The sequence below is a fragment of the Pelophylax lessonae genome, assembly GCF_965119305.1.
Source record: "Pelophylax lessonae genome assembly, chromosome: 1".
NCBI classification, from domain to species: domain Eukaryota; kingdom Metazoa; phylum Chordata; class Amphibia; order Anura; family Ranidae; genus Pelophylax; species Pelophylax lessonae.
In genome coordinates this window covers 790785493-790810147 of record NC_138768.1, presented here as the reverse complement: position 1 = coordinate 790810147, position 24655 = coordinate 790785493, and the positions used below count along the sequence as shown (strand labels likewise).

At 41.9% G+C, this 24655-nt stretch overlaps 1 protein-coding gene across 2 annotated transcripts in view; it reads right to left on the bottom strand.

Annotated features, from left to right (window-relative positions):
* The window catches only part of SLC2A9 (solute carrier family 2 member 9), a 532155-nt gene that overhangs the window by 491919 nt on the left and 15581 nt on the right, over positions 1 to 24655 (bottom strand). For both annotated transcript variants that reach the window (XM_082252420.1, XM_082252421.1), the window contains exons 2-3: positions 18008 to 18073; positions 14421 to 14519 (exon numbers count right to left, since the gene is read on the bottom strand). In XM_082252420.1, the coding sequence (XP_082108546.1) occupies positions 14421 to 14519; positions 18008 to 18073 (165 nt within the window). The remainder of the gene's footprint in view (positions 1 to 14420; positions 14520 to 18007; positions 18074 to 24655) is intronic.

Genomic DNA, 24655 nt, shown 5'->3' with positions numbered 1-24655 from the left:
ACAGGCAGCACCCTCAAACCTTCAGAAGTATGAGATGAACCCCAACAACTTGGAAAGGTGGATCTCTCTCACACGTACCAACACAGACTATCCCCCAATTTAACTGATCCCCAAAGGTTTTTGATTAAATAGCGGAATAGAAAATATGATCCAAAAAAAGTGTATGTATATCACACGTACACAACCACACTAGGCCCCAATTACTATTGTTTGTACCCCTAAAAGGCTAGATGAGGAGTAGGGGGAGTATGGAACAGGCAGCACCCTCAAACCTTCAGAAGTATGAGATGAACCCCAACAACTTGGAAAGGTGGATCTCTCTCACACGTACCAACACAGACTATCCCCCAATTTAACTGATCCCCAAAGGTTTTTGATTAAATAGCGGAATAGAAAATATGATCCAAAAAAAGTGTATGTATATCACACGTACACAACCACACTAGGCCCCAATTACTATTGTTTGTACCCCTAAAAGGCTAGATGAGGAGTAGGGGGGGTATGGAACAGGCAGCACCCTCAAATCTTCAGAAGTATGAGATGAACCCCAAAAACTTGGAAAGGTGGATCTCTCTCACACGTACCAACACAGACTATCCCCCAATTTAACTGATCCCCAAAGGTTTTTGATTAAATAGCGGAATAGAAAATATGATCCAAAAAAAGTGTATGTATATCACACGTACACAACCACACTAGGCCCCAATTACTATTGTTTGTACCCCTAAAAGGCTAGATGAGGAGTAGGGGGGGTATGGAACAGGCAGCACCCTCAAACCTTCAGAAGTATGAGATGAACCCCAACAACTTGGAAAGGTGGATCTCTCTCACACGTACCAACACAGACTATCCCCCAATTTAACTGATCCCCAAAGGTTTTTGATTAAATAGCGGAATAGAAAATATGATCCAAAAAAAGTGTATGTATATCACACGTACACAACCACACTAGGCCCCAATTACTATTGTTTGTACCCCTAAAAGGCTAGGAGTAGGGGGAGTATGGAACAGGCAGCACCCTCAAACCTTCAGAAGTATGAGATGAACCCCAACAACTTGGAAAGGTGGATCTCTCTCACACGTACCAACACAGACTATCCCCCAATTTAACTGATCCCCAAAGGTTTTTGATTAAATAGCGGAATAGAAAATATGATCCAAAAAAAGTGTATGTATATCACACGTACACAACCACACTAGGCCCCAATTACTATTGTTTGTACCCCTAAAAGGCTAGATGAGGAGTAGGGGGAGTATGGAACAGGCAGCACCCTCAAACCTTCAGAAGTATGAGATGAACCCCAACAACTTGGAAAGGTGGATCTCTCTCACACGTACCAACACAGACTATCCCCCAATTTAACTGATCCCCAAAGGTTTTTGATTAAATAGCGGAATAGAAAATATGATCCAAAAAAAGTGTATGTATATCACACGTACACAACCACACTAGGCCCCAATTACTATTGTTTGTACCCCTAAAAGGCTAGATGAGGAGTAGGGGGGGTATGGAACAGGCAGCACCCTCAAATCTTCAGAAGTATGAGATGAACCCCAAAAACTTGGAAAGGTGGATCTCTCTCACACGTACCAACACAGACTATCCCCCAATTTAACTGATCCCCAAAGGTTTTTGATTAAATAGCGGAATAGAAAATATGATCCAAAAAAAGTGTATGTATATCACACGTACACAACCACACTAGGCCCCAATTACTATTGTTTGTACCCCTAAAAGGCTAGATGAGGAGTAGGGGGGGTATGGAACAGGCAGCACCCTCAAACCTTCAGAAGTATGAGATGAACCCCAACAACTTGGAAAGGTGGATCTCTCTCACACGTACCAACACAGACTATCCCCCAATTTAACTGATCCCCAAAGGTTTTTGATTAAATAGCGGAATAGAAAATATGATCCCAAAAAAGTGTATGTATATCACACGTACACAACCACACTAGGCCCCAATTACTATTGTTTGTACCCCTAAAAGGCTAGATGAGGAGTAGGGGGGGTATGGAACAGGCAGCACCCTCAAACCTTCAGAAGTATGAGATGAACCCCAACAACTTGGAAAGGTGGATCTCTCTCACACGTACCAACACAGACTATCCCCCAATTTAACTGATCCCCAAAGGTTTTTGATTAAATAGCGGAATAGAAAATATGATCCAAAAAAAGTGTATGTATATCACACGTACACAACCACACTGGGCCCCAATTACTATTGTTTGTACCCCTAAAAGGCTAGATGAGGAGTAGGGGGAGTATGGAACAGGCAGCACCCTCAAACCTTCAGAAGTATGAGATGAACCCCAACAACTTGGAAAGGTGGATCTCTCTCACACGTACCAACACAGACTATCCCCCAATTTAACTGATCCCCAAAGGTTTTTGATTAAATAGCGGAATAGAAAATATGATCCAAAAAAAGTGTATGTATATCACACGTACACAACCACACTAGGCCCCAATTACTATTGTTTGTACCCCTAAAAGGCTAGATGAGGAGTAGGGGGGGTATGGAACAGCCAGCACCCTCAAACCTTCAGAAGTATGAGATGAACCCCAACAACTTGGAAAGGTGGATCTCTCTCACACGTACCAACACAGACTATCCCCCAATTTAACTGATCCCCAAAGGTTTTTGATTAAATAGCGGAATAGAAAATATGATCCAAAAAAAGTGTATGTATATCACACGTACACAACCACACTAGGCCCCAATTACTATTGTTTGTACCCCTAAAAGGCTAGATGAGGAGTAGGGGGAGTATGGAACAGGCAGCACCCTCAAACCTTCAGAAGTATGAGATGAACCCCAACAACTTGGAAAGGTGGATCTCTCTCACACGTACCAACACAGACTATCCCCCAATTTAACTGATCCCCAAAGGTTTTTGATTAAATAGCGGAATAGAAAATATGATCCAAAAAAAGTGTATGTATATCACACGTACACAACCACACTAGGCCCCAATTACTATTGTTTGTACCCCTAAAAGGCTAGGAGTAGGGGGAGTATGGAACAGGCAGCACCCTCAAACCTTCAGAAGTATGAGATGAACCCCAACAACTTGGAAAGGTGGATCTCTCTCACACGTACCAACACAGACTATCCCCCAATTTAACTGATCCCCAAAGGTTTTTGATTAAATAGCGGAATAGAAAATATGATCCAAAAAAAGTGTATGTATATCACACGTACACAACCACACTAGGCCCCAATTACTATTGTTTGTACCCCTAAAAGGCTAGGAGTAGGGGGAGTATGGAACAGGCAGCACCCTCAAACCTTCAGAAGTATGAGATGAACCCCAACAACTTGGAAAGGTGGATCTCTCTCACACGTACCAACACAGACTATCCCCCAATTTAACTGATCCCCAAAGGTTTTTGATTAAATAGCGGAATAGAAAATATGATCCAAAAAAAGTGTATGTATATCACACGTACACAACCACACTAGGCCCCAATTACTATTGTTTGTACCCCTAAAAGGCTAGGAGTAGGGGGAGTATGGAACAGGCAGCACCCTCAAACCTTCAGAAGTATGAGATGAACCCCAACAACTTGGAAAGGTGGATCTCTCTCACACGTACCAACACAGACTATCCCCCAATTTAACTGATCCCCAAAGGTTTTTGATTAAATAGCGGAATAGAAAATATGATCCAAAAAAAGTGTATGTATATCACACGTACACAACCACACTAGGCCCCAATTACTATTGTTTGTACCCCTAAAAGGCTAGATGAGGAGTAGGGGGAGTATGGAACAGGCAGCACCCTCAAACCTTCAGAAGTATGAGATGAACCCCAACAACTTGGAAAGGTGGATCTCTCTCACACGTACCAACACAGACTATCCCCCAATTTAACTGATCCCCAAAGGTTTTTGATTAAATAGCGGAATAGAAAATATGATCCAAAAAAAGTGTATGTATATCACACGTACACAACCACACTAGGCCCCAATTACTATTGTTTGTACCCCTAAAAGGCTAGATGAGGAGTAGGGGGGGTATGGAACAGGCAGCACCCTCAAATCTTCAGAAGTATGAGATGAACCCCAAAAACTTGGAAAGGTGGATCTCTCTCACACGTACCAACACAGACTATCCCCCAATTTAACTGATCCCCAAAGGTTTTTGATTAAATAGCGGAATAGAAAATATGATCCAAAAAAAGTGTATGTATATCACACGTACACAACCACACTAGGCCCCAATTACTATTGTTTGTACCCCTAAAAGGCTAGATGAGGAGTAGGGGGAGTATGGAACAGGCAGCACCCTCAAACCTTCAGAAGTATGAGATGAACCCCAACAACTTGGAAAGGTGGATCTCTCTCACACGTACCAACACAGACTATCCCCCAATTTAACTGATCCCCAAAGGTTTTTGATTAAATAGCGGAATAGAAAATATGATCCAAAAAAAGTGTATGTATATCACACGTACACAACCACACTAGGCCCCAATTACTATTGTTTGTACCCCTAAAAGGCTAGATGAGGAGTAGGGGGGGTATGGAACAGGCAGCACCCTCAAATCTTCAGAAGTATGAGATGAACCCCAAAAACTTGGAAAGGTGGATCTCTCTCACACGTACCAACACAGACTATCCCCCAATTTAACTGATCCCCAAAGGTTTTTGATTAAATAGCGGAATAGAAAATATGATCCAAAAAAAGTGTATGTATATCACACGTACACAACCACACTAGGCCCCAATTACTATTATTTGTACCCCTAAAAGGCTAGATGAGGAGTAGGGGGGGTATGGAACAGGCAGCACCCTCAAACCTTCAGAAGTATGAGATGAACCCCAACAACTTGGAAAGGTGGATCTCTCTCACACGTACCAACACAGACTATCCCCCAATTTAACTGATCCCCAAAGGTTTTTGATTAAATAGCGGAATAGAAAATATGATCCCAAAAAAGTGTATGTATATCACACGTACACAACCACACTAGGCCCCAATTACTATTGTTTGTACCCCTAAAAGGCTAGATGAGGAGTAGGGGGGGGTATGGAACAGGCAGCACCCTCAAACCTTCAGAAGTATGAGATGAACCCCAACAACTTGGAAAGGTGGATCTCTCTCACACGTACCAACACAGACTATCCCCCAATTTAACTGATCCCCAAAGGTTTTTGATTAAATAGCGGAATAGAAAATATGATCCAAAAAAAGTGTATGTATATCACACGTACACAACCACACTGGGCCCCAATTACTATTGTTTGTACCCCTAAAAGGCTAGATGAGGAGTAGGGGGAGTATGGAACAGGCAGCACCCTCAAACCTTCAGAAGTATGAGATGAACCCCAACAACTTGGAAAGGTGGATCTCTCTCACACGTACCAACACAGACTATCCCCCAATTTAACTGATCCCCAAAGGTTTTTGATTAAATAGCGGAATAGAAAATATGATCCAAAAAAAGTGTATGTATATCACACGTACACAACCACACTAGGCCCCAATTACTATTGTTTGTACCCCTAAAAGGCTAGATGAGGAGTAGGGGGGGTATGGAACAGCCAGCACCCTCAAACCTTCAGAAGTATGAGATGAACCCCAACAACTTGGAAAGGTGGATCTCTCTCACACGTACCAACACAGACTATCCCCCAATTTAACTGATCCCCAAAGGTTTTTGATTAAATAGCGGAATAGAAAATATGATCCAAAAAAAGTGTATGTATATCACACGTACACAACCACACTAGGCCCCAATTACTATTGTTTGTACCCCTAAAAGGCTAGGAGTAGGGGGAGTATGGAACAGGCAGCACCCTCAAACCTTCAGAAGTATGAGATGAACCCCAACAACTTGGAAAGGTGGATCTCTCTCACACGTACCAACACAGACTATCCCCCAATTTAACTGATCCCCAAAGGTTTTTGATTAAATAGCGGAATAGAAAATATGATCCAAAAAAAGTGTATGTATATCACACGTACACAACCACACTAGGCCCCAATTACTATTGTTTGTACCCCTAAAAGGCTAGATGAGGAGTAGGGGGAGTATGGAACAGGCAGCACCCTCAAATCTTCAGAAGTATGAGATTGTGTTCACTGTACCCCACAAAGATTGAGTTCACTGCACCCCACAATGATTGTGTTCACTGCACCCCACAAAGATTGTGTTCACTGCACCTCACAAAGATTGTGTTCACTGTACCCCCCAAAGATTGTGTTCACTGCACCCCACAAAGATTCTGTTCACTGTACCCCACAAAGATTGTGTTCACTGCACCCTAAAAGGATGTTGTTCACTGCACCCCACAAAGATTGTGTTCACTGCACCCTAAAAGGATGTTGTTCACTGCACCCCAAAAAGATTGTGTTCACTGTACCCCCCCAAAGATTGTGTTCACTGCACCCCACAAAGATTGTGTTCACTGCACCCCAAAAAGATTGTGTTCACTGTACCCCCCAAAGATTGTGTTCACTGCACCCCAAAAAGATTGTGTTCACTGTACCCCCCAAAGATTGTGTTCACTGCACCCCACAAAGATTCTGTTCACTGTACCCCACAAAGATTGTGTTCACTGCACCCCAAAAAGATTGTGTTCACTGTACCCCCCCCCAAAGATTGTGTTCACTGCACCCCACAAAGATTCTGTTCACTGCACCCCACAAAGGATTTTGTTCACTGCACCCCAAAAAGATTGTGTTCACTGCACCCCAAAAAGGATTTTGATCACTGCACCCCAAAAAGGATGTTGTTCACTGCACCCCAAAAATGATTTTGTTCACTCCACCCCAAAAAGATTGTGTTCACTGCACCCCACAAAGATTGTGTTCACTGCACCCCAAAAAGATTGTGTTCACTGTACCCCCCAAAGATTGTGTTCACTGCACCCCACAAAGATTCTGTTCACTGTACCCCACAAAGATTGTGTTAACTGCACCCCAAAAAGATTGTGTTCACTGCACCCCAAAAAGGATGTTGTTCACTGCACCCCAAAAAGGATGTTGTTCACTCCACCCCAAAAAGATTGTGTTCACTGCACCCCACAAAGATTGTGTTCACTGCACCCCAAAAAGATTGTGTTCACTGCACCCCAAAAATGATTTTGTTCACTGCACCCCAAAAAGGATTTTGTTCACTGCACCCCAAAAAGGATGTTGTTCACTCCACCCCAAAAAGATTGTGTTCACTGCACCCCAAAAAGATTGTGTTCACTGCACCCCACAAAGGATTTTGTTCACTGCACCCCAAAAAGATTGTGTTCACTGCACCCCAAAAAGGATGTTGTTCACTGCACCCCAAAAAGGATTTTGTTCACTGCACCCCAAAAAGATTGTGTTCACTGCACCCCACAAAGGATTTTGTTCACTGCACCCCACAAAGATTGTGTTCACTGCACACCAAAAAGGATTGTGTTCACTGCACCCCAAAAAGATTGTGTTCACTGCAGCCCAAAAAGATTGTGTTCACTGCAGCCCAAAAAGATTGTGTTCACTGCAGCCCAAAAAGATTGTGTTCACTGCAGCTCACACACAGAAAAATGGATGTGGATCACTGACACCTGCCTATCTCCAATCCCACACCACACAGCAATATCGATTGTAGTTTGTAGAACACAGTTTCCCTAAAATTCAGCAGACTCTGTCCCTAACAGGATTGAGAAGAGATCGTAGATCAGGATTGAGTGCAGATTCACCCCACCCCCCACACAGCAATATCGATTGTAGTTTGTAGAAGACACTGACCCTATAATTCAGCAGACTCTATCCCTAAAATGCCTACAACTCGCCCTGCCTAAACACTCCGACCTGTCCCTCAATTCTATCCGGACACAAATGGTTTTTTCCTGCCTATCTTTCCCTAATCAGCAGCCAGCACATTGATGTGTGCTCTGTCCCTTAGCTAAGCAGCAGAATGACGCTGCTGCGGCGGCTGCCTCGAACTTATAAAGACTTGGTCACATGCTTCAGACGGCCAATCACAGCTACTAAGACATTTGCAGGCATGGCTGGGATGGCTTAAGGCACACCAGTTAAACGATTGTTGATTGGCTGTTGAAAGCCCGCCATGAAAAGAGCGCCAAAGCATGCAAAACCCGGAAATAAAACGACCGAACACGGATTTTTACCCGAACATACAGTAAAGTGTCCGTGTCCGTGTTCGGGTAAAAAAAATCCAATTATTCGGTACGAACACGAATAATACAGTCCGTGTTCGCTCAACACTACTAAGGACATTAAACGTTTTAGTATTGTACAAAAAGAGCTTAATGTGAATAACTTTTGGTGTGATTTACCAAATGATCTGAAATTTTCAGAATATGTTGGAATAGATAGACTCTTCTATTGTGTGAAGTTTGGGGGAAATTGGTTAACATCTAAGCTCTTTTTTGTACATTAAGCCACATTAAGCTCCCCAAAAAACAAGCTTAATGTCCCTTGTTTGCCTCCTGGAAGACCAAACTACATGAAACTTCTAGGATATATTAGGAAAGTTAAAAACTTAGTCTGTGCAAAGTTTCAGGGCAATTGATTATGGTTTAGGCACTTTATTACACATTAAGCTACATTAAGCCATTTTTACATTAAATGTTTTAGTATGTCCCCAATTAGCCCCATAGTGAATATCCATTATAGTGCTCACAATGGCAAGCGCTCATCACTCAGTCAGCTCAACAGCATGACCGCATTGACCAAAGAGAAGCACTTCTTTCATCTGGAATGCCTTACTGGAAGATGAAGCTTCAGATGCACTTCCCATTAGACAGCATGTTCACATGGTTGCACTAACCAATGAGTGCTTGTCCTTGTGAGCATTATTTTGGATACTACCGTCAGGGCTGTGTATTGTGGTGTACGAACTACTACATCAGCAGCATGGAGCATCACAGCCGCTATGTGCAGCAGGGCCTAGAGGTTTGGCCAGGAGTTGGTTCACCTTCTCATTTTTCAAGAAAAGGTGAACATATCCTTTAAAGGAAAAGTTGGGTCACCTGTTCCCTTCTAACTTCTGCCACATGGGAAGCATCCACTATGGGCTTTAGATATATTTTTATATTTTTTGATATTGAGCAACTGCATATACATTTGTATGTTGCTGGCCCAGTATTGTAATTAAGCAGAATGCTCCAAGACTATATTCTGGCATCCTTGTATTCAATACCATGCAAATCTGGAGGGAAGGAAGAAGTAGTTATTCTGTACAAGGTGTAATCCACAGACCAGTCTTGCAGCAGTTAGGTGCTTAAGAGAACACACCAATATATTGGCATAGATTTAGTTTATCTAAGGACTATTGAAGGACATACCGTATATGTAAGTTATTTTCAAGTTATTGTCAGACTCAAGCATGTAAAAAATACTTCCTTCCTTTGTCAATGGGCATAGTGCTACACAGCAATGTTTCAGTTAGAATTGTGCTTAGGCATTATATTTGGTATTGAAAGGGTTATAAAACAAAAACTAAACGGCAGCTTGGAGGAAGACCGCATTTTAAGGTTAGAACGCATTAACTTCCTCTAAAAGCAAAAGGATTATGAGAATGGAATGATTTTGTGATTCTAAATTCATCCACACAGGATTTGTCAAATAGATCTAATAATAGAGTCTTAAAACACTATTGCACTGTCTTTTCTATGAAATTGCCCATTTGGGCAGTGAGTCATCAGAAACCCATAATAATAATGTTATAAAGCAATAAACTACTGTATCATACAGGCTTCATAAACTAATAAAGATCCCAAATGACAAACACAAACAGTCTTATTTAATAAACAGTGCAAAGAGCAAAACATGTGGTAAGCCATAATGATCACTTTACTACTACTTCCATTCTACGGATGGAAGAATCTGATTGGTTGCTATGGGTATTGCACTTGAACTTATGGTTTTGCTTTTTTCACTACTGCAAAGTTTTAACATCCTAAACCTGTCCACATATCACTAACTTCAAGCCCAATTACACTTTCAGTTTATATTAGCTGAACACATTACAAGTGCATACACTTGCTCTGTGTGTGGAAGCAGTGGTCTCTCCACAGAGGTCCAGCAACGACCCTGCAGTCAAAAAATGAGCTTTTCTGATTGTAAAACTACTGTACAAGGCTCATCAGGAGGCTTGTTGAATCTTTGCAGAGAGACCGCATCTTCCATGCAGAGAAGACACCTTTTGTTTTTATACAACTGGAATGTACTTAAAGTGTTACTAAACCCAGAACCTGCATTCACTATATCTGGTCTCCTACAGTAAACGGAACATAGAAATGCAATTATTTTAGTAAATATAAACTGCTAAATAAATGTTCTCGTCATCAGCAGTATATAGCAGTCTTGTGATTTCTATCTCTGTCTGGTTAAAGCTTGTAGGAGGAGTTTTATTTCTCCCCTGATTGTCCTATGAGGCTGCAGGACCCCTGACCCTCTGTCTGGACAGCGCTGATTGGCCCTGTGCTGATCACATGCACCCTCCCAAGAAAAAAAAAAAAAAAAAAAACTCTTTAGCAATACACACCAAACTGAGTATGTGCAGCTTGCCCCCAAAGCTCTGTTTTATCAAGAGATGGTTTGGAGACAGTGGAAAATGGGAAAGATCAGAGAAGACCGGATCAAACAGCTGTTTTACACAAACTCTTTAGATTCCACAGTGAGTATAACAAGCATGCTTTACTGCATATACAAACTGGTTTTACTGTTGTGGGTTTAGTAACACTTTAACTGATATTAAGTAAGGGCTCTTGCACACAGGCGCCTGAGCCCATTCAGCAAAAATTCCTGAGTTTTCCACCCAATTCAGGCAGCCCAGGTGCCCTGTACAACCGCCCATAGACATAAACGACTGTGTGCGGCTGTATTTTAAGTATATGGCAGCACACACCTAAACATGAGCAAATAAATGTATGCGAAGAATAGAAAATATATAGTTTTTTCTGCATATGTCCATACGCTATAGTTGTGTTTAGGCACCACCATATACCTGAATAGCCACGCACAGCCATTTATGTTTATGGGCAGCTGTACGCAGCATCTGGACTGCTAAAAGCAGGATGGAAAACTCTGGAATTTATTGAACGGCTCAGGCACTCCTTAGTTTATATCAGCTAAGTACATTCCAGGTGTATCAAAACAAAAGGTGTTTTCTCTGTGGGGAAGCAGTGGTCTCATTGCAGAGATCAAACGTGCCTCCTGATTAGTCCTATAGCTTGCAGTCAGAAAGTTCATATTCCCAACTAATTTAAGAGCTCTAACCTTGACTCATTGGGCGTGTGTTGGACCTCTTACAAACAGGGAGCAAGTGTTCTTTTCTATAGAATGCTGGCAGGGGGCAGCCTTTTCTACTCAGGCTGTGGCTACTTTGTAACAAACAAAACAGTAACACTTTGCACACATTGTTGTATGCACCTGGAATGTATTTAGGTGATGTACACTTAGGCCCCTTTCACACAGGCGGACCGTTCAGATCCGCCTGTCCATTTTTTTGGCAGATCTGAACGGCCCCCCATGCATCCCCATGGGGCATCGGATGTCAGCGGAGACATGTCCGCTGACATCCGATCCGTCATATCTGGACAGATGGAAACCCTATTTTCCATCCGTCCAGCGGATCGGATCGGATGAGAACGGACCGACGGTCCGTTCCCATCCGATTTCCCCCATAGAGATGCATGGGGAACTGACAGCTGTGTCTCCGCACACAGCGCGGAGACACAGCTGTCATCCTCCTGCTCAGCGGGGGATCGGCGGATCAATTCCCCGCTGAGAAAAACTGAGTCCGTCCGACGGACTCAGTGTGTGAAAGAGCCCTTAAAGTTTAGTTGGGCTTTAAATTAGTGGTATGCGGACAGGTTTAGGATGTTGTCATTATCGACGCATTTGCAGCAATGCAAGAAGCAAAGCCATGAGTGCAAAGTCCAATACTCATAGCAATCGATCAGAATCTGTCTTGCTTCTATAAAGTTATTTCTGATTAATTTCTTATCTTTTTGATATATCTTTGTTTAAACATAACATACAAAATTATTCATTATTTCAGATAGCACACTGCTGTGAAAGCAAATCACTGCACCTCTTTTATTAGTTGTTTTTGTAAATTTGTAATTTGTGATCATAGAATTGTCCTAAGTGTCTATATAAAAAAATAAATAAAATACTGCACATGTTGTACCCAAGTAAAAGCTGATTAGAATCCAGAATGTACTGGACTGTAGTATATTTTAATAGGTTAATGGCATTTTTCCCTTGTCCTTGCATCTGCACTGTTTATTGAATAGGATCTACGTCTTTGATATTTGTTGTGCTGGAAAAACGGTATCTATAGAAGATCTTGAATTAAACAAAAAAGCCTACAATTAGGAAGCCTGGCACCTAAATATAGATAAAGTCCAAGTTGGGCAACAAAGTTATATTTACACTGTAAAGCAGCCAAAACACTTGGCAGTATATATATCAAAAACTGCAAAGCTTTTTGTCCCACAAAAACTGTATGTACATTCATGCTGTGCAAATGTGAGCAAATAAAAGGTTACTAGGCTATTTTCACTTCAGGTCAAATGTTCTACATTCATAAGAATCAGTAAATATTGCTTTATGGCCACTACATTGATGTGAGGATCCTGTTATACGTATTTATTTCCTATGGTCCTCTGTTCCATCTAGTGGCCATAATGCAGTATGTTCTTGATTCACTTTATTCTTATGAATGAAGAACATTTCGTTTGGAGAGAAAATAGCAGACATGGGAGTGATGTCTCGTACACACGCAACGATTGTTGGCCGTGAATTTTCGGCCAACGTCCGATCGGCGGATTGTCGGCTTGTTAGTATGATGCTTCCGACAACCGACTCCGACTTTTCGGGCCGAACAAAATCTGGTGTGCATGCTATAAAATTTTTGTTGGCCGTCAACAGAACGGCCGATTTTCGTCAGTCAGTACAGATTTCGGCAGACAAAAATCTGATGAGCAAGACTGGGCATGCTCAGAGAAGAAAAAACACACGGAAAGTAAACCAGCACATGACATCACTTCTGAAGTTGGTTTTTGTTGGCCGAGAAAATTTGTGTGCAAGTCTAGAGCACATTTCAACCAACACAACAACACTGGACAAAAGTCGGCCGATCGGTCGGCCGATAATCGTTGCGTGTGTACGAGGCTTAAGTCACACATGTGCAAGTCACAAGCAAGTCTTAAGTCTTAACCTTCAAGTCTCAAGCAAGTCCCAAGTTACTGTGGCGAAAAGCAAGCAAGTCAAGTCGAGTCACTGCTAGAAGTCAAGCAAGCAAGTCAAGTCATTTATTTTGGTCAAGTCCCAAATCAAGTCAAAATAGATCTACCCCAATTTTCACCTTTAAATCAGTTAAAAGTCAGTGGTCATGAAAGGTTTTGTTTTATTTTCAACATTAACAAAACTGCTTAGTGCTTTTTTCTTGGCATATTAAAGAAACACTTTGAATGCCCAAACAGATCAAAATCCTTCGTCCGGTCATGTTTCAACACCACAGTCACTAAAAACATGTTAAGTATTTCCATTGTTAAACAGCCAGTGTCCTAAAAATCAGAACACACTGAGGTGTTTTAAGTGACTGTGGTGTCAGAAACATAACAGGCACATTCATTATGCTTTAACACATCTTGAGAAAATGCAAATATTTAATAACGTAAAAAAGTAAAGTCATTTCGAGTCATATGTCTCAAGTCAAAGTCAAGTCTCAAGTCATGAATAGCAAGTCAAAGTCAAGTCTCAAGTCATGAATAGCAAGTCAAAGTCAAGTCGAGTCTTTTATTAATTTTAGTCAAGCAAGTCTCAAGTCCTCAAACTGGTGACTTAAGTCTGACTTAAGTCAAGTCATGTGACTCGAGTCCCCCACCTCTGGAAAATAGCCTACTGTAGTAACATTGGATTTTGCTGACATTCATACAGAAAGAATGTACATGCAATTTTATGGTATGGAAGCTTTTTTTTTTTTTTAATTTATAAAAACACCTCCATCTGTACATATGATCAACAGTGACAATATTGCTGGAAATGAGACAATTACTAATTAAAAATGCTTTGACCACTGTTTATTAATACACCTATAGATCACTGCACTCCATTATCACCTCCACAGGCAATAATATATTGTAACTCAGAGCGACAAGGGGAGGATAAATCTGTTACAGTATTACCATTTCTGCTGAGTTGGATGAGATTTACTCCAGAGCTCATAGAAAAATCTCACCTTCTACACCCCCATTCCATTTCTAACTGGCAAATATTTTAAACTAATTATTTTCAAATAGGCAGCAGTGAGTGACATTTAAAGTGAACCGGTGGCCAGGGTATTTCAATTCAATTAATTCGATATTCTTAACAAGCAGTAAATGAATGCGAGTATCTTGTTTTTGCTAGTTATGTAAGTAATTATTTCTTTCAAAATAAACCTAATGTACTTACCGATCCAGGGGCATTCACAACAGATAAATTATAACCGTATAAGAAGGATGACCCCAGGGCCCCAACTAGAGAAGCCATTATAAGCTGCCATGTAAAATCCTATAAAACAATAAAATAAATATAGAAGTTTCAGTACCACAAAGTATACAGGATCCATCAGTGTGGGTGGGTGTTAGTTCTGCTGTCATCTTGTATTTGCGTTGAACTGCTCAAATGAAATGTAAAAGAGGGAAAATAGAAGTGTGAAGTGTGGCACGGTTGACTTTGGGCAAAACTGGGAGTTTACATCGCCGTCATTCAATATCTGCCTTAAAGAATCTGTAAACCTAACATTTCATATTCCTGCTTGCTGTACCATGTACTTGTATGAAAATGTATCCTGTTCTCATTGTATTGCTTCCTTTGTGTGAAATCACTGGTGTACCTGCCAGTCCCTCTGCTTTCCTATTAAAGACTGACCACACTAGGCACGGCAGCACAGTGTGGTCAGTTCTCTAGCTGTGCTGAAAACCCAGCTTGTTTTTCCCCAATGATTAGAGATCTGCTGATATGCATCTCCTGCACAGCCATTCACTGGATAGGCCAGTTTGCTGCCATTTTTTCCTCTCCTAGCTCTCTGAGCTTCTTATGCAGCTGAGAACAGAGAGTATGTGATCAGTTATAAAAAAGGAAACGTGTTTATAATGTGTTTTTTATATCTATACACAAATCAAAGATCTCAAAATAAACATAAAAGCCTACAATTAGGAAACCTGGCACTTAAAAATAGATAAAGTCCAAGTTGGGCAACAAAGTTAGATTTACACTGTAAAGCAGCCATATATAGTAGATAAAAACATATATATATATATATATATATATATATATATATATATATATATATAAATATATATCTATACACAAATGTTTTCATTTTTATTTTGAATGGGTTGTTTTACAAGGTGAGGGCTGACATATACTTTGAGAGTAATCTGCAACCCATGCATGGTCCCACTTGGTTTAATTTCAGAGCTTTGGTACACTACCTGCCATCCCATAATCCAATCTAGTGCTTTTCAATTGGTTGATGAAGCAGTCTAAAAAATATAAATTACAGTTCTATGACAGTCTGTACCTCAGCTCCAGTACAAAATGTTCCTGGTGCTAATCTACTTTGTTCACAACTAGTAATGTTTCTCATAAATCTTAAAGCCCCATCCCAGGCAGAAAAAAAACAATTACCCTTACAGTGCGGCCCCCATACTGCATGAGTAAATTCTCATAAGGTTTAGAGGAACAGGAATAATGCAGAATACATACCTTATTCCTTGCTCTAGCAGGCTTCCTCCATCTGTGTGACCGTCTCTCTGAAGCCACTGGCTGGCAGTCACATGCTCACATCATCAAGTACAATGCACTGCTAATAGTCTGGTCAACCGACCATTACACTTACACTATATGGCCAACAATATCTGGACACCTGTTCAAAACATTGCGTTCCAGTGTTTCCAGTGAAGGCTACTATTGATACTACAGCAAACAAATACTGTTTAGAAAATTATGCACTTCCAACCTTGTGATACCAGTTTGAAGAAGGCCTTTTTTCTGCTCCAGCATGACGCTGCCTCTGTGCAGAAAGTCAGGTCCACCAAATTTGACTAGTTTAATGTGAGATAATTCGAGTGTCTTGAGGTCTGATCTTAACTTTACTGGACACAGTTTGGATGAACTGGAAAGCCAGGTCTTTTTTTCCAACACTCAACATCAGCACCTGACCTGTATTGTAAACCAGATTCCCAGCACCAGAAACCCAGTGCAGGCTCATGCTCATATTCCTGCACGTGTGCATTTCTCATATGCTCATACTTCTAGAGAAAGAGGCAATAGATGCACTATTCCAGTTCATTGGGCTCGCATACATGTACACACTTGTGCACGTACATGCAAATGTGCACATACCAATTAACGTGCACACTTGGCACCCAGTGGCAATTTAAATTGGTCTGTCACCATGAACAGTTGCTGAAGAGTCTTCAGCTGGTATCTGTATTTCTGAGACCTGATTCATTGAACTTGCTTCTGTGTATGACCCGGCTTTCTCCTGGACTTTGCTTTTGTTTCTGCATTAACCTTGTTCATTTGATCTCTCTGACCCTGGCTTGTTTACTGGCCTCTTCTTTGGCTGCTGATTCTGCACTGCACTGCCTGGCTGTTACCAACCTTGGCCTGCTTCCTGGAGTTGCTCTGCCTGTTGACTCTGACCTTTTTTGCCCAGCTGCCACTGGTCGCTGCCAGCATATCGGCTCTGCTACCGTCTCCTGCTCTGGTGCCAAGCTGCTTCGGTATCCTGTCCTAAAGACTGCAACCCCCAGCTTCATCCACCTAAATAGCAGACTTCACCAGCCAGCTACTCCAGCATTCGTACCACACCTTCAGGAGTGTTGAGAAGGAGGTGCAAGAGAGGTCTCCAGAACATTCCAGTCATCACCAGGTGTGTGATATGACCCCACCCCACATATTATTTCATTTAATGAGCACAAATTTCCACAGACACACTTTAAAATTTTGTAGAAAGCCTTCTAGAGGAGCGGAAGCTGTTATAGCTGCAAAAGGTAGGGCAGCTACTTGTTATTGCCATAGTTTTGGAATGGGATGTCCAACAAATTCATATAAGTATACATGTTAAGTTAGCAATAGATGATTTGATTTGACCATGTATGGGCAGGCTGAATGTATCCAAGCTGATCGATCAACTTGGGTACAGTCAGCCTGCCAGATTTTACATGCGATTATCGCTGGCGGCTGTTATAGCCGGTAGCAATAATCAATATGTTATTCTGACAGGAACAGCATCCCTCGCCACCCACGGGAGAATATAATGGTTTGGCAAGAAGGATTCCCCAGTCAACACTGTCTCCCATGGTTGCAGGAAAGAAATTTGCACTGCCTATGGCCGACCTAATGCTTAAGTGTCCAAGATTTTTGGCCATATAGTGGCCTAACAAGCAAGGTAGTTGTACTCCCTTTCCCTCCGTATAACTGCACTATCATCATGGCGCCTGTTATATAGAAGACACTGGTGTCCAAACAGCAGGATGTTATGAGCTGGTGCCCCACTCAATCTAGAAGCCAATACAGCAGTTTGTTATGACAGTATGGGGGAGAGTTCCTAAAACTGGTGCACACCAAATCAGGTGCAGCTGTGCATAGTAACCAATCAGGTTCTAACTTCAACTTCTTCAATTAAGCTTTGACAATAAAACCTGGAAGCTGATGGGTTTCTATGCAGAGCTTCACAGGATTCTGTGTGCACCAGTTTTAGTATTTCTCCCCCTATGTGTCTTCCACGTTCACAGATTTTTGTTTTCTAGCTCATATATTTATCTAGAAATGAGGGATCAGAGTATAACGTCTCACTGGCTCCAGGCAGCCCCAGGCAGCCCCAGGCAGAAGCCTCAATGAAACTTCAAAACTGGTTAGGGAGTACATTTTTATATGGGTCAACATGTTCATAGTCCAACCTCCCATAATAAAATACTATGCAAAAGCTCAAACACTGAAGAAAAATAGGAGTAAATAAAATTTTAGGTCTACAGATAGTCACTTACCTTCTTGTGTTTTCCTTCCTTCTCGTTCTTAGGCATGCTGTCCGGATGCCCTGTTTTACAACTGTCCTGTTGAAACAAACATCAAGAAGCTATTAGTTATTTTTATGTGTTCCATCTGATGAACATATTAACTTATTTTGTGCACAGTTTCTCAATGATGTTGCAGAGCTGAACTTACAAAGAATTATGTCTCTATATTTGTAACTTCATCTGAAATACTGCTAGTCACAAGTTTACAATAAACCTTCTTGTTGAACATGTATAATTTAGGGAAGGCATCTGAGAATAATAAGATATATATGCCAAAATACAAAAAAGAGTAACCACCAGAAATATTACATACTGATGGCTGAATGGCAATGGCTGAAAAATGTTGGGAAAAAAAATACTGAGAATGATGAGTTTATAAAGCAATGATGGACAAATCTGCCCAGGTTTGATTTGTCAGGGGTTCCACCAATCTTGCTCAAAATTTGGTAAAATCAAAACTGGGGGCAAATCCAATTAAAGTGCATTTGTTGTTAAATTCTAGCCATTTTTAGGGCTAATAGGCAAACATTTGCCAAAAAAGGCATAGCAAACAGGGCATCGACATGGAAGCCATGCATTATTGCAATACAAATTGAAAGAAAAAATACTATCCAGCATAGGGAGAGTCTCTTATTTCTGTTGGCACCCTGGGGAAGGGTTTTTCTGGGGATTACTGTTATATTCCTTCATTATTCTGCCTAGGTCACATTGTATCTACAGCTATATTGATTTCATGGGATTCTTGCTTTTTCTGGGTCCAGCAGGGTACGTTTGGGTTTGCCTGGAAAGATATCTCAGCTGGTGCTCATGGCTCATCTTATGATTGTATTGTGGAATGTTAGGGGTCTAAATGCCAAGATTAAGAGATCTCTGGTTTTCATCTATCTTAAAACCTGTAACCCCCCCCATTTGCATTTTGCAAGAGGCGCACTTAACAGGCAGTAGTGTACTAATTCTAAGGAAGCCATGAATAGGTCACCACTACCACGCTACATAGTCTTCTTAAGCCCGGGGAGTTAGTATTCTTGTTAGGAAGACCCTGTCCTTTTCCCTGCTAGACCTTAAGATGGATCCGGTGGGCAACTATGTTCTTTGACATGCTGTCGTGGATACTACGGATATGGTGATTTTGTGGGTGTACCTTTCTCTGCCACTGCAGAATTCCCACTTTCATAAGCTGACTTCCCTTTATGCTTCCTTTTCGTACCACTCATATAATAATTGCAGGGGACTTTAATATGACCCTGTGCCCTGTGGGTGATAAGCTTACCCCTGCTATGACTTGGGAGATTGCACTGTCCAAAGGGGCTGCTTTGTATGGGCTGTACGATGCCTGGCAGTGGAAACACCCTACTGGACATAGTTATACCTGTTTTTCCTCTACATATAACACTATGTTTCTCATTGACCATATATATGTGTCTGCAGAACTGCCAACTAATGCGGGAGGGTCTCCATACTCCTAAGGGGTATATCAGATCATGCTCCTATGATGCTAACCTTGCATGCCCGTTGTGCCCCCTCTGATAGGGTGTGGAAACTCTCGTGCTTTTGGATTTCCAAAGAGAGGGTGGAACCATTGGCTGCTGAAGCACTACTGGCCTCTGAACCAGGGATTTGCAGCCCCCTGGTGCTCTGGGTTGCCTTTAAAGCATATATTAGGGGGCAATATAAAACCATGATCTCTGAGGCCTGCAAGAATTCTACATTTGCCCTAGAGTCATAGACTAGGGGTCATGATCTTGAGTAACAGTTTGTGGGAACTCATAACCCAGTTACTTTCTTAGATACGCAGGCAACATACCGTGAGGTTCAGCTTCTTAGGGTTGAGGGTGCTTAGAAACAGCAGTTGTACCAAACGCAGTGCATCTTTGAGCAGGGTGACAAAATGCCCCCTCTGATAGGGTGTGGAAACTATTGTGCTTTTTTTCTTTTTCTATAGCCAATATTAAGGATGCAGATGGTCGCCCTGTAACTGATCCAGTAGCTATTAATGCTCTATTTGTACAGTTTCATAAAAAGCTTTATTCTTCCAGAGCGCAATACTCTGAGAATGACCTCTACACCTTTCTTAATTGCTTTGAATTCCCTACCTTTACCACTGAGATGAAACAACAGTTAGTGGCCTCCATTTCTTTGGAAGAGGTTCAGCAAGCTATTTACTCCCTGTAGTCAGGGAAAACCCCTGGGGTAGATGGACTCTCTGAGTTTTACAAGACCCACATGGAGGAGCTTGCTCCTAGACTACATGAAATATTGAATTCTGCTTTAGAGGAGGGCTGTTTCCTGGCCTCCATGTCTCAAGCTGTTATTATAGTTCTCCTACCCGGGTAAAGACCCATAATTATTCTCCTCTTATCGAACCATATCACTTTTAAATGTGGATGCCAATATCTTCAGGTTTTAGCAACCCGGTTTAACAATGTTTGTTTTTTTGTCACTGATACACAGTGACCAGTCAGAATTTATGCCTGGCAAGGGCATGGATATCAGCCTCCATAGGCTGTTAACTGTTTTAGCCTCCTCCAGGTCTATGCAATCCTTGGGTGTGATAACCTCGCTGGATTCTAAGAAGGCCTTTGAATGGCCCAATCTGCAGAGGTTTGGATTTGGCCCTCAGTTCATCTCTTGGTTTCAACTCTTATATGCTGCCCCTATGGCCCTGATACACACTGGTGATGTGTTGTCTCAGGAGTTTAGATTTTTCGAGGAAATAGGGCTGTCCACTTTCGCTGAGCCTATTGTCTCTCTCGCTATAGAACCTCTAGCCATTTTACTTAGAAATTTGGATAGGGTTCGGGGGATTGCAGTGGGTCCCTTGGAGGAAAGAGCTTTGCTATATACGGACGATACACTTCTTTACTTAAGAGATGCTTCCTCCTCCTTGTGCTCAGCCCTGGAACTGATTCATAAGTTTGGTTGATTCTTGGCATCAGAATGAATTGGGATAAATCTGTTCTGTTCTCCCTGGGTCCCACGGTCACTTCTCCATACCCTGCTCCTCCACTACAGTGGGTATTCCCCTTTAAATATTTTGGAACCATGTTTCAAAGGGGGCTGTCTGCCTACCTCTCTTTTAATTTACACCCTGTACTCCCCCAGTTGGCTCAGAGATATGCTGTGTGAAGATCCCTACCTTTGACTCCAGTAGGCAGAGTATTTCTTATCAAGATGACCTTCCTTGTTAAATTTCTGTATGTGTTCTGACACAACCCATTTTCAATTCTCAAGTCTTTCTTTCAGAAATTGGATCAAATTATCACTTCCTTTATTTGGGCGGGTGGTACTCTAAGGATAGCTAGAACTACCCTTCAGCTGCCCTACTTTCCCTGGGAGGACTGGCCCTCCTGTGTTTCCAGAAGTATTACTGGACTGCTGTCCAGGTGAATGTTCGCTGGTGGTTCTCACAGGGTAGAGATTACTTGGCAGTGAACTTGGAGGCTGCTTTGCTGGGCTCCCACTCAGAACAGAGTAACTTCAAGGGCCTCGCTCTAACCCTAACATTACTATCCCTATGAAAACCAGGTAGGGATCTCTCTAGGGGCCCCTGGAGTGTGGCCTCCGCATACTCAACTCTGGGGGAACCCTAGGCTGATGCCTTTTCAATCCATACCCAGTCCTTTGGGCCCACCATGGCATTAAAACATTGCAGAATTTTATTTCTCAGGGTCAACTGCTAACCTTTGACAGGCTCAAAGCTACACTATATTATCAAAAGCATTGGGACACCTGGCTGTCCCCATATTTAGGAGTGTGTCTATGGGAATGTTTGACAATTCTTCCCAAAGCGCATTTGTGAGGTCAGGCACTGATGTTGACGAGAAGGCCTGGCTCGCAGTGTTCGCTCTAATTCCTCCCAAAGGTGTTCTATTGGGTTGAGGTCAGGACTCTGTGTAAGTTCCTTCACCCCAAACTCACTCACTCATGTCTTTATGGACCTTGTTTGTGCACTGGTGTGTGCAGTCATGTTGGAACAGGAAGAGGCCATCCCTAAACTGTTCCCACAAAGTTGGGAGCATGAAATTGTCTTGGTATGCTCATACTTGCCAACTGTCCCTTTTTTCCTGGGACAGTCCCTGCAAATATGAGCCTGTCCCAGGTAATTTATATTGTCCCTGGAAACGCCTGTTAATTGGGCTGCCCACAATGTTACGCAGAAGTAGTGCAGCTTAATGGGAGAATTATTCCAACTCTGCTACTGTGGCCTTAAGTTTGAAATTCCCTTTTTAATTTCCTGTAATTCTCTCTATATTGAGTAGACTCTATAATCTGATAAGTAGGTGAGATCAATTATGCAGAGTGGGCGGAGCTTCAGGGAAGTGGGTGTGGTAATTGATAGCTGTGCTGCAAAGTGTCCCTGGAAATTTTTTTTAAATGTTGGCAACTATGTATGCTGACTCCATAAAAGTTCCCTTCACTGGAACTAAGGAGCAAAGCCACACCCCAGAAAAACAACCCCATACCATAATCCCCCCCTCCACCAAATGATTTGGACCACTGCACAATGCAAGGTCCATAAAGACATGGTTCCACAGAGAAGTTAGGCTGCTGGAGCACAGATAAATCACACTCAGTGCCTTGAATAAAGTCAAGCACACAGTATGAAGTATTTCATTTCTAAGGTTTACAACCATTTAATATATAATGGCACCCCTTGAGCTGTTAAGCTTGTATTTAGGGCCCATTCACAGTATATGCTGTTACCCACATTTTACTGCATTGAAAAACACAGGTAAGTGCAATGACACTTAGAAAAAAATAGTTCACATCAGAACGCTGTCTTTCTGCATTCCATATCAGTGCATAATATCGCACTGCGATACACAGAAATGCAACAAAACACATGATGATGCAACATACCTCTCACCCACAATAGGTCAGAGGTAATAGGGCTCTATAAAATAAATATATTTAGCAAAACAAGCATATAAAATGCACAGAAATGCAAATAAGCAAGCATTAAACTGCACAAAAACGTGCATGGAAGTATGCAGAAACGCACCAAAATGTAAAGCACTGCAGGCACAAATTTATGTGTGACTCTGTCCCCTGACGATGTCCTTCTGGTGACAAAACACATTGGTTCATGTGCACTAGAGTTCGATGTGCTTGATTCCTCTTTACCCATTGTAAGTACCTTTTTAACCCCTTAGTGCCGGCCGTATGCAACTATGCAGCTTCTTGGCAGGTGGGCCTTGGTGCCGAGCAGCCGCATATTTGTGTGCATTAGTGCAAATACATCTGTGCTGAGAAAGCTGCCCTGCGCGCTCCTAGCACAGGTACCATCAGGTAATGGAAAGCTCCTGATCGCTGCTTGCTATCAGGAGTTTTCCAATCATTTGACCGCCGCGACAGCCAATCACGGCAGTCACATGATCATAAATCCTGCCCCGCCTTCCGTCATCCTAAACCCCTTTAAAGCGCCGGCTCCAAGGGCTTAATAAAACCTCTGGGTTATAAAATGGTATCAACCAATGTGGTGTGTTTTTCTTCGTCTTTCTTGCTGACTCTGAGGTGTATTCGGTTCCTGCTGATGGTGTGGATTGAGCATTTCTGGTCAATCACTGCAGATCTCTTATCGCATAGAGACCATTAACATCTGGTAAGGTGCTAAAGCACTTGCAGGTGTGAGACACTGAAGGAAGCACTGGATTGCAGAGTGCTTTGTAGCACTTCACAATGGGGTTGAATTACTGAAGGCAAATAGACTGTGTACTTTGCAAGTGCAGTTGCCCTCATTTTCCCCAGAGCTCTGCTGATTTTCATCATCAAATCATGTGCAAGTAAAAATTACTTTTTACGTTTTTCAGATTAGGTATTTTTTTACAAAGTGAAGCTTCCTTGCATGTACTAAGCCAAACAAAATGTGGTGAATGAACCACCTTTCGCCTGCGCTCAGAAAACGAGGCTTCCACAACTGCTTTTTCAACTGGACTTTATGAATGGCATCTTGGATGGCTAAGGTCTTGCTGCCCTAAAGGACTGGGGCAGTCCAACAATACTGCAAACAAAAACAAAAAAGAAATGCTCACCGACCTAGCGCATTATCCTCAATATAGGCTTTAATATCAAAACATAAAAATGGCTACTCACAAACGCAGGTGGAAATAAATCACATCAGACTCATAAACTTGAGTATCAGAAGTAGTCCATACAGATGTCCATTGTCTTAGTAGGATGACACTGACGCGTTTCGAGGCAAATGCCTCTTCCTCAGAGCCACTGACTACTTCTGATACTCAAGTTTATGAGTCTGATTTGATTGATTTTCACCTGCGCTTGTGAGTAGCCATTTTTATGTTTTGATATTAAAGCCTATATTGAGGTTAATGCCCTAGGTCGGTGCACCTTTCTTTTGTGTTTTTGTTTGCATGTACTAAGCTCTGGGGAAAATGAGTGCAGGTGCACTTGTAAAATACACAGTCTGTTTGTCTTTAGTAAATCAACCCCATTGTTTGAGTAGGACTGTTTTCTTTCACAGAGGACTTTTGTCCATCTGATTTTACACTTAAAGGGATGTGCACCTATTTTTTTACATCATTAATTCTAAATATAATTCTTTTCACTTTACACTATGTCATATACAGTTACTTTTTTTTTTTTTTAATTGCAATTTTG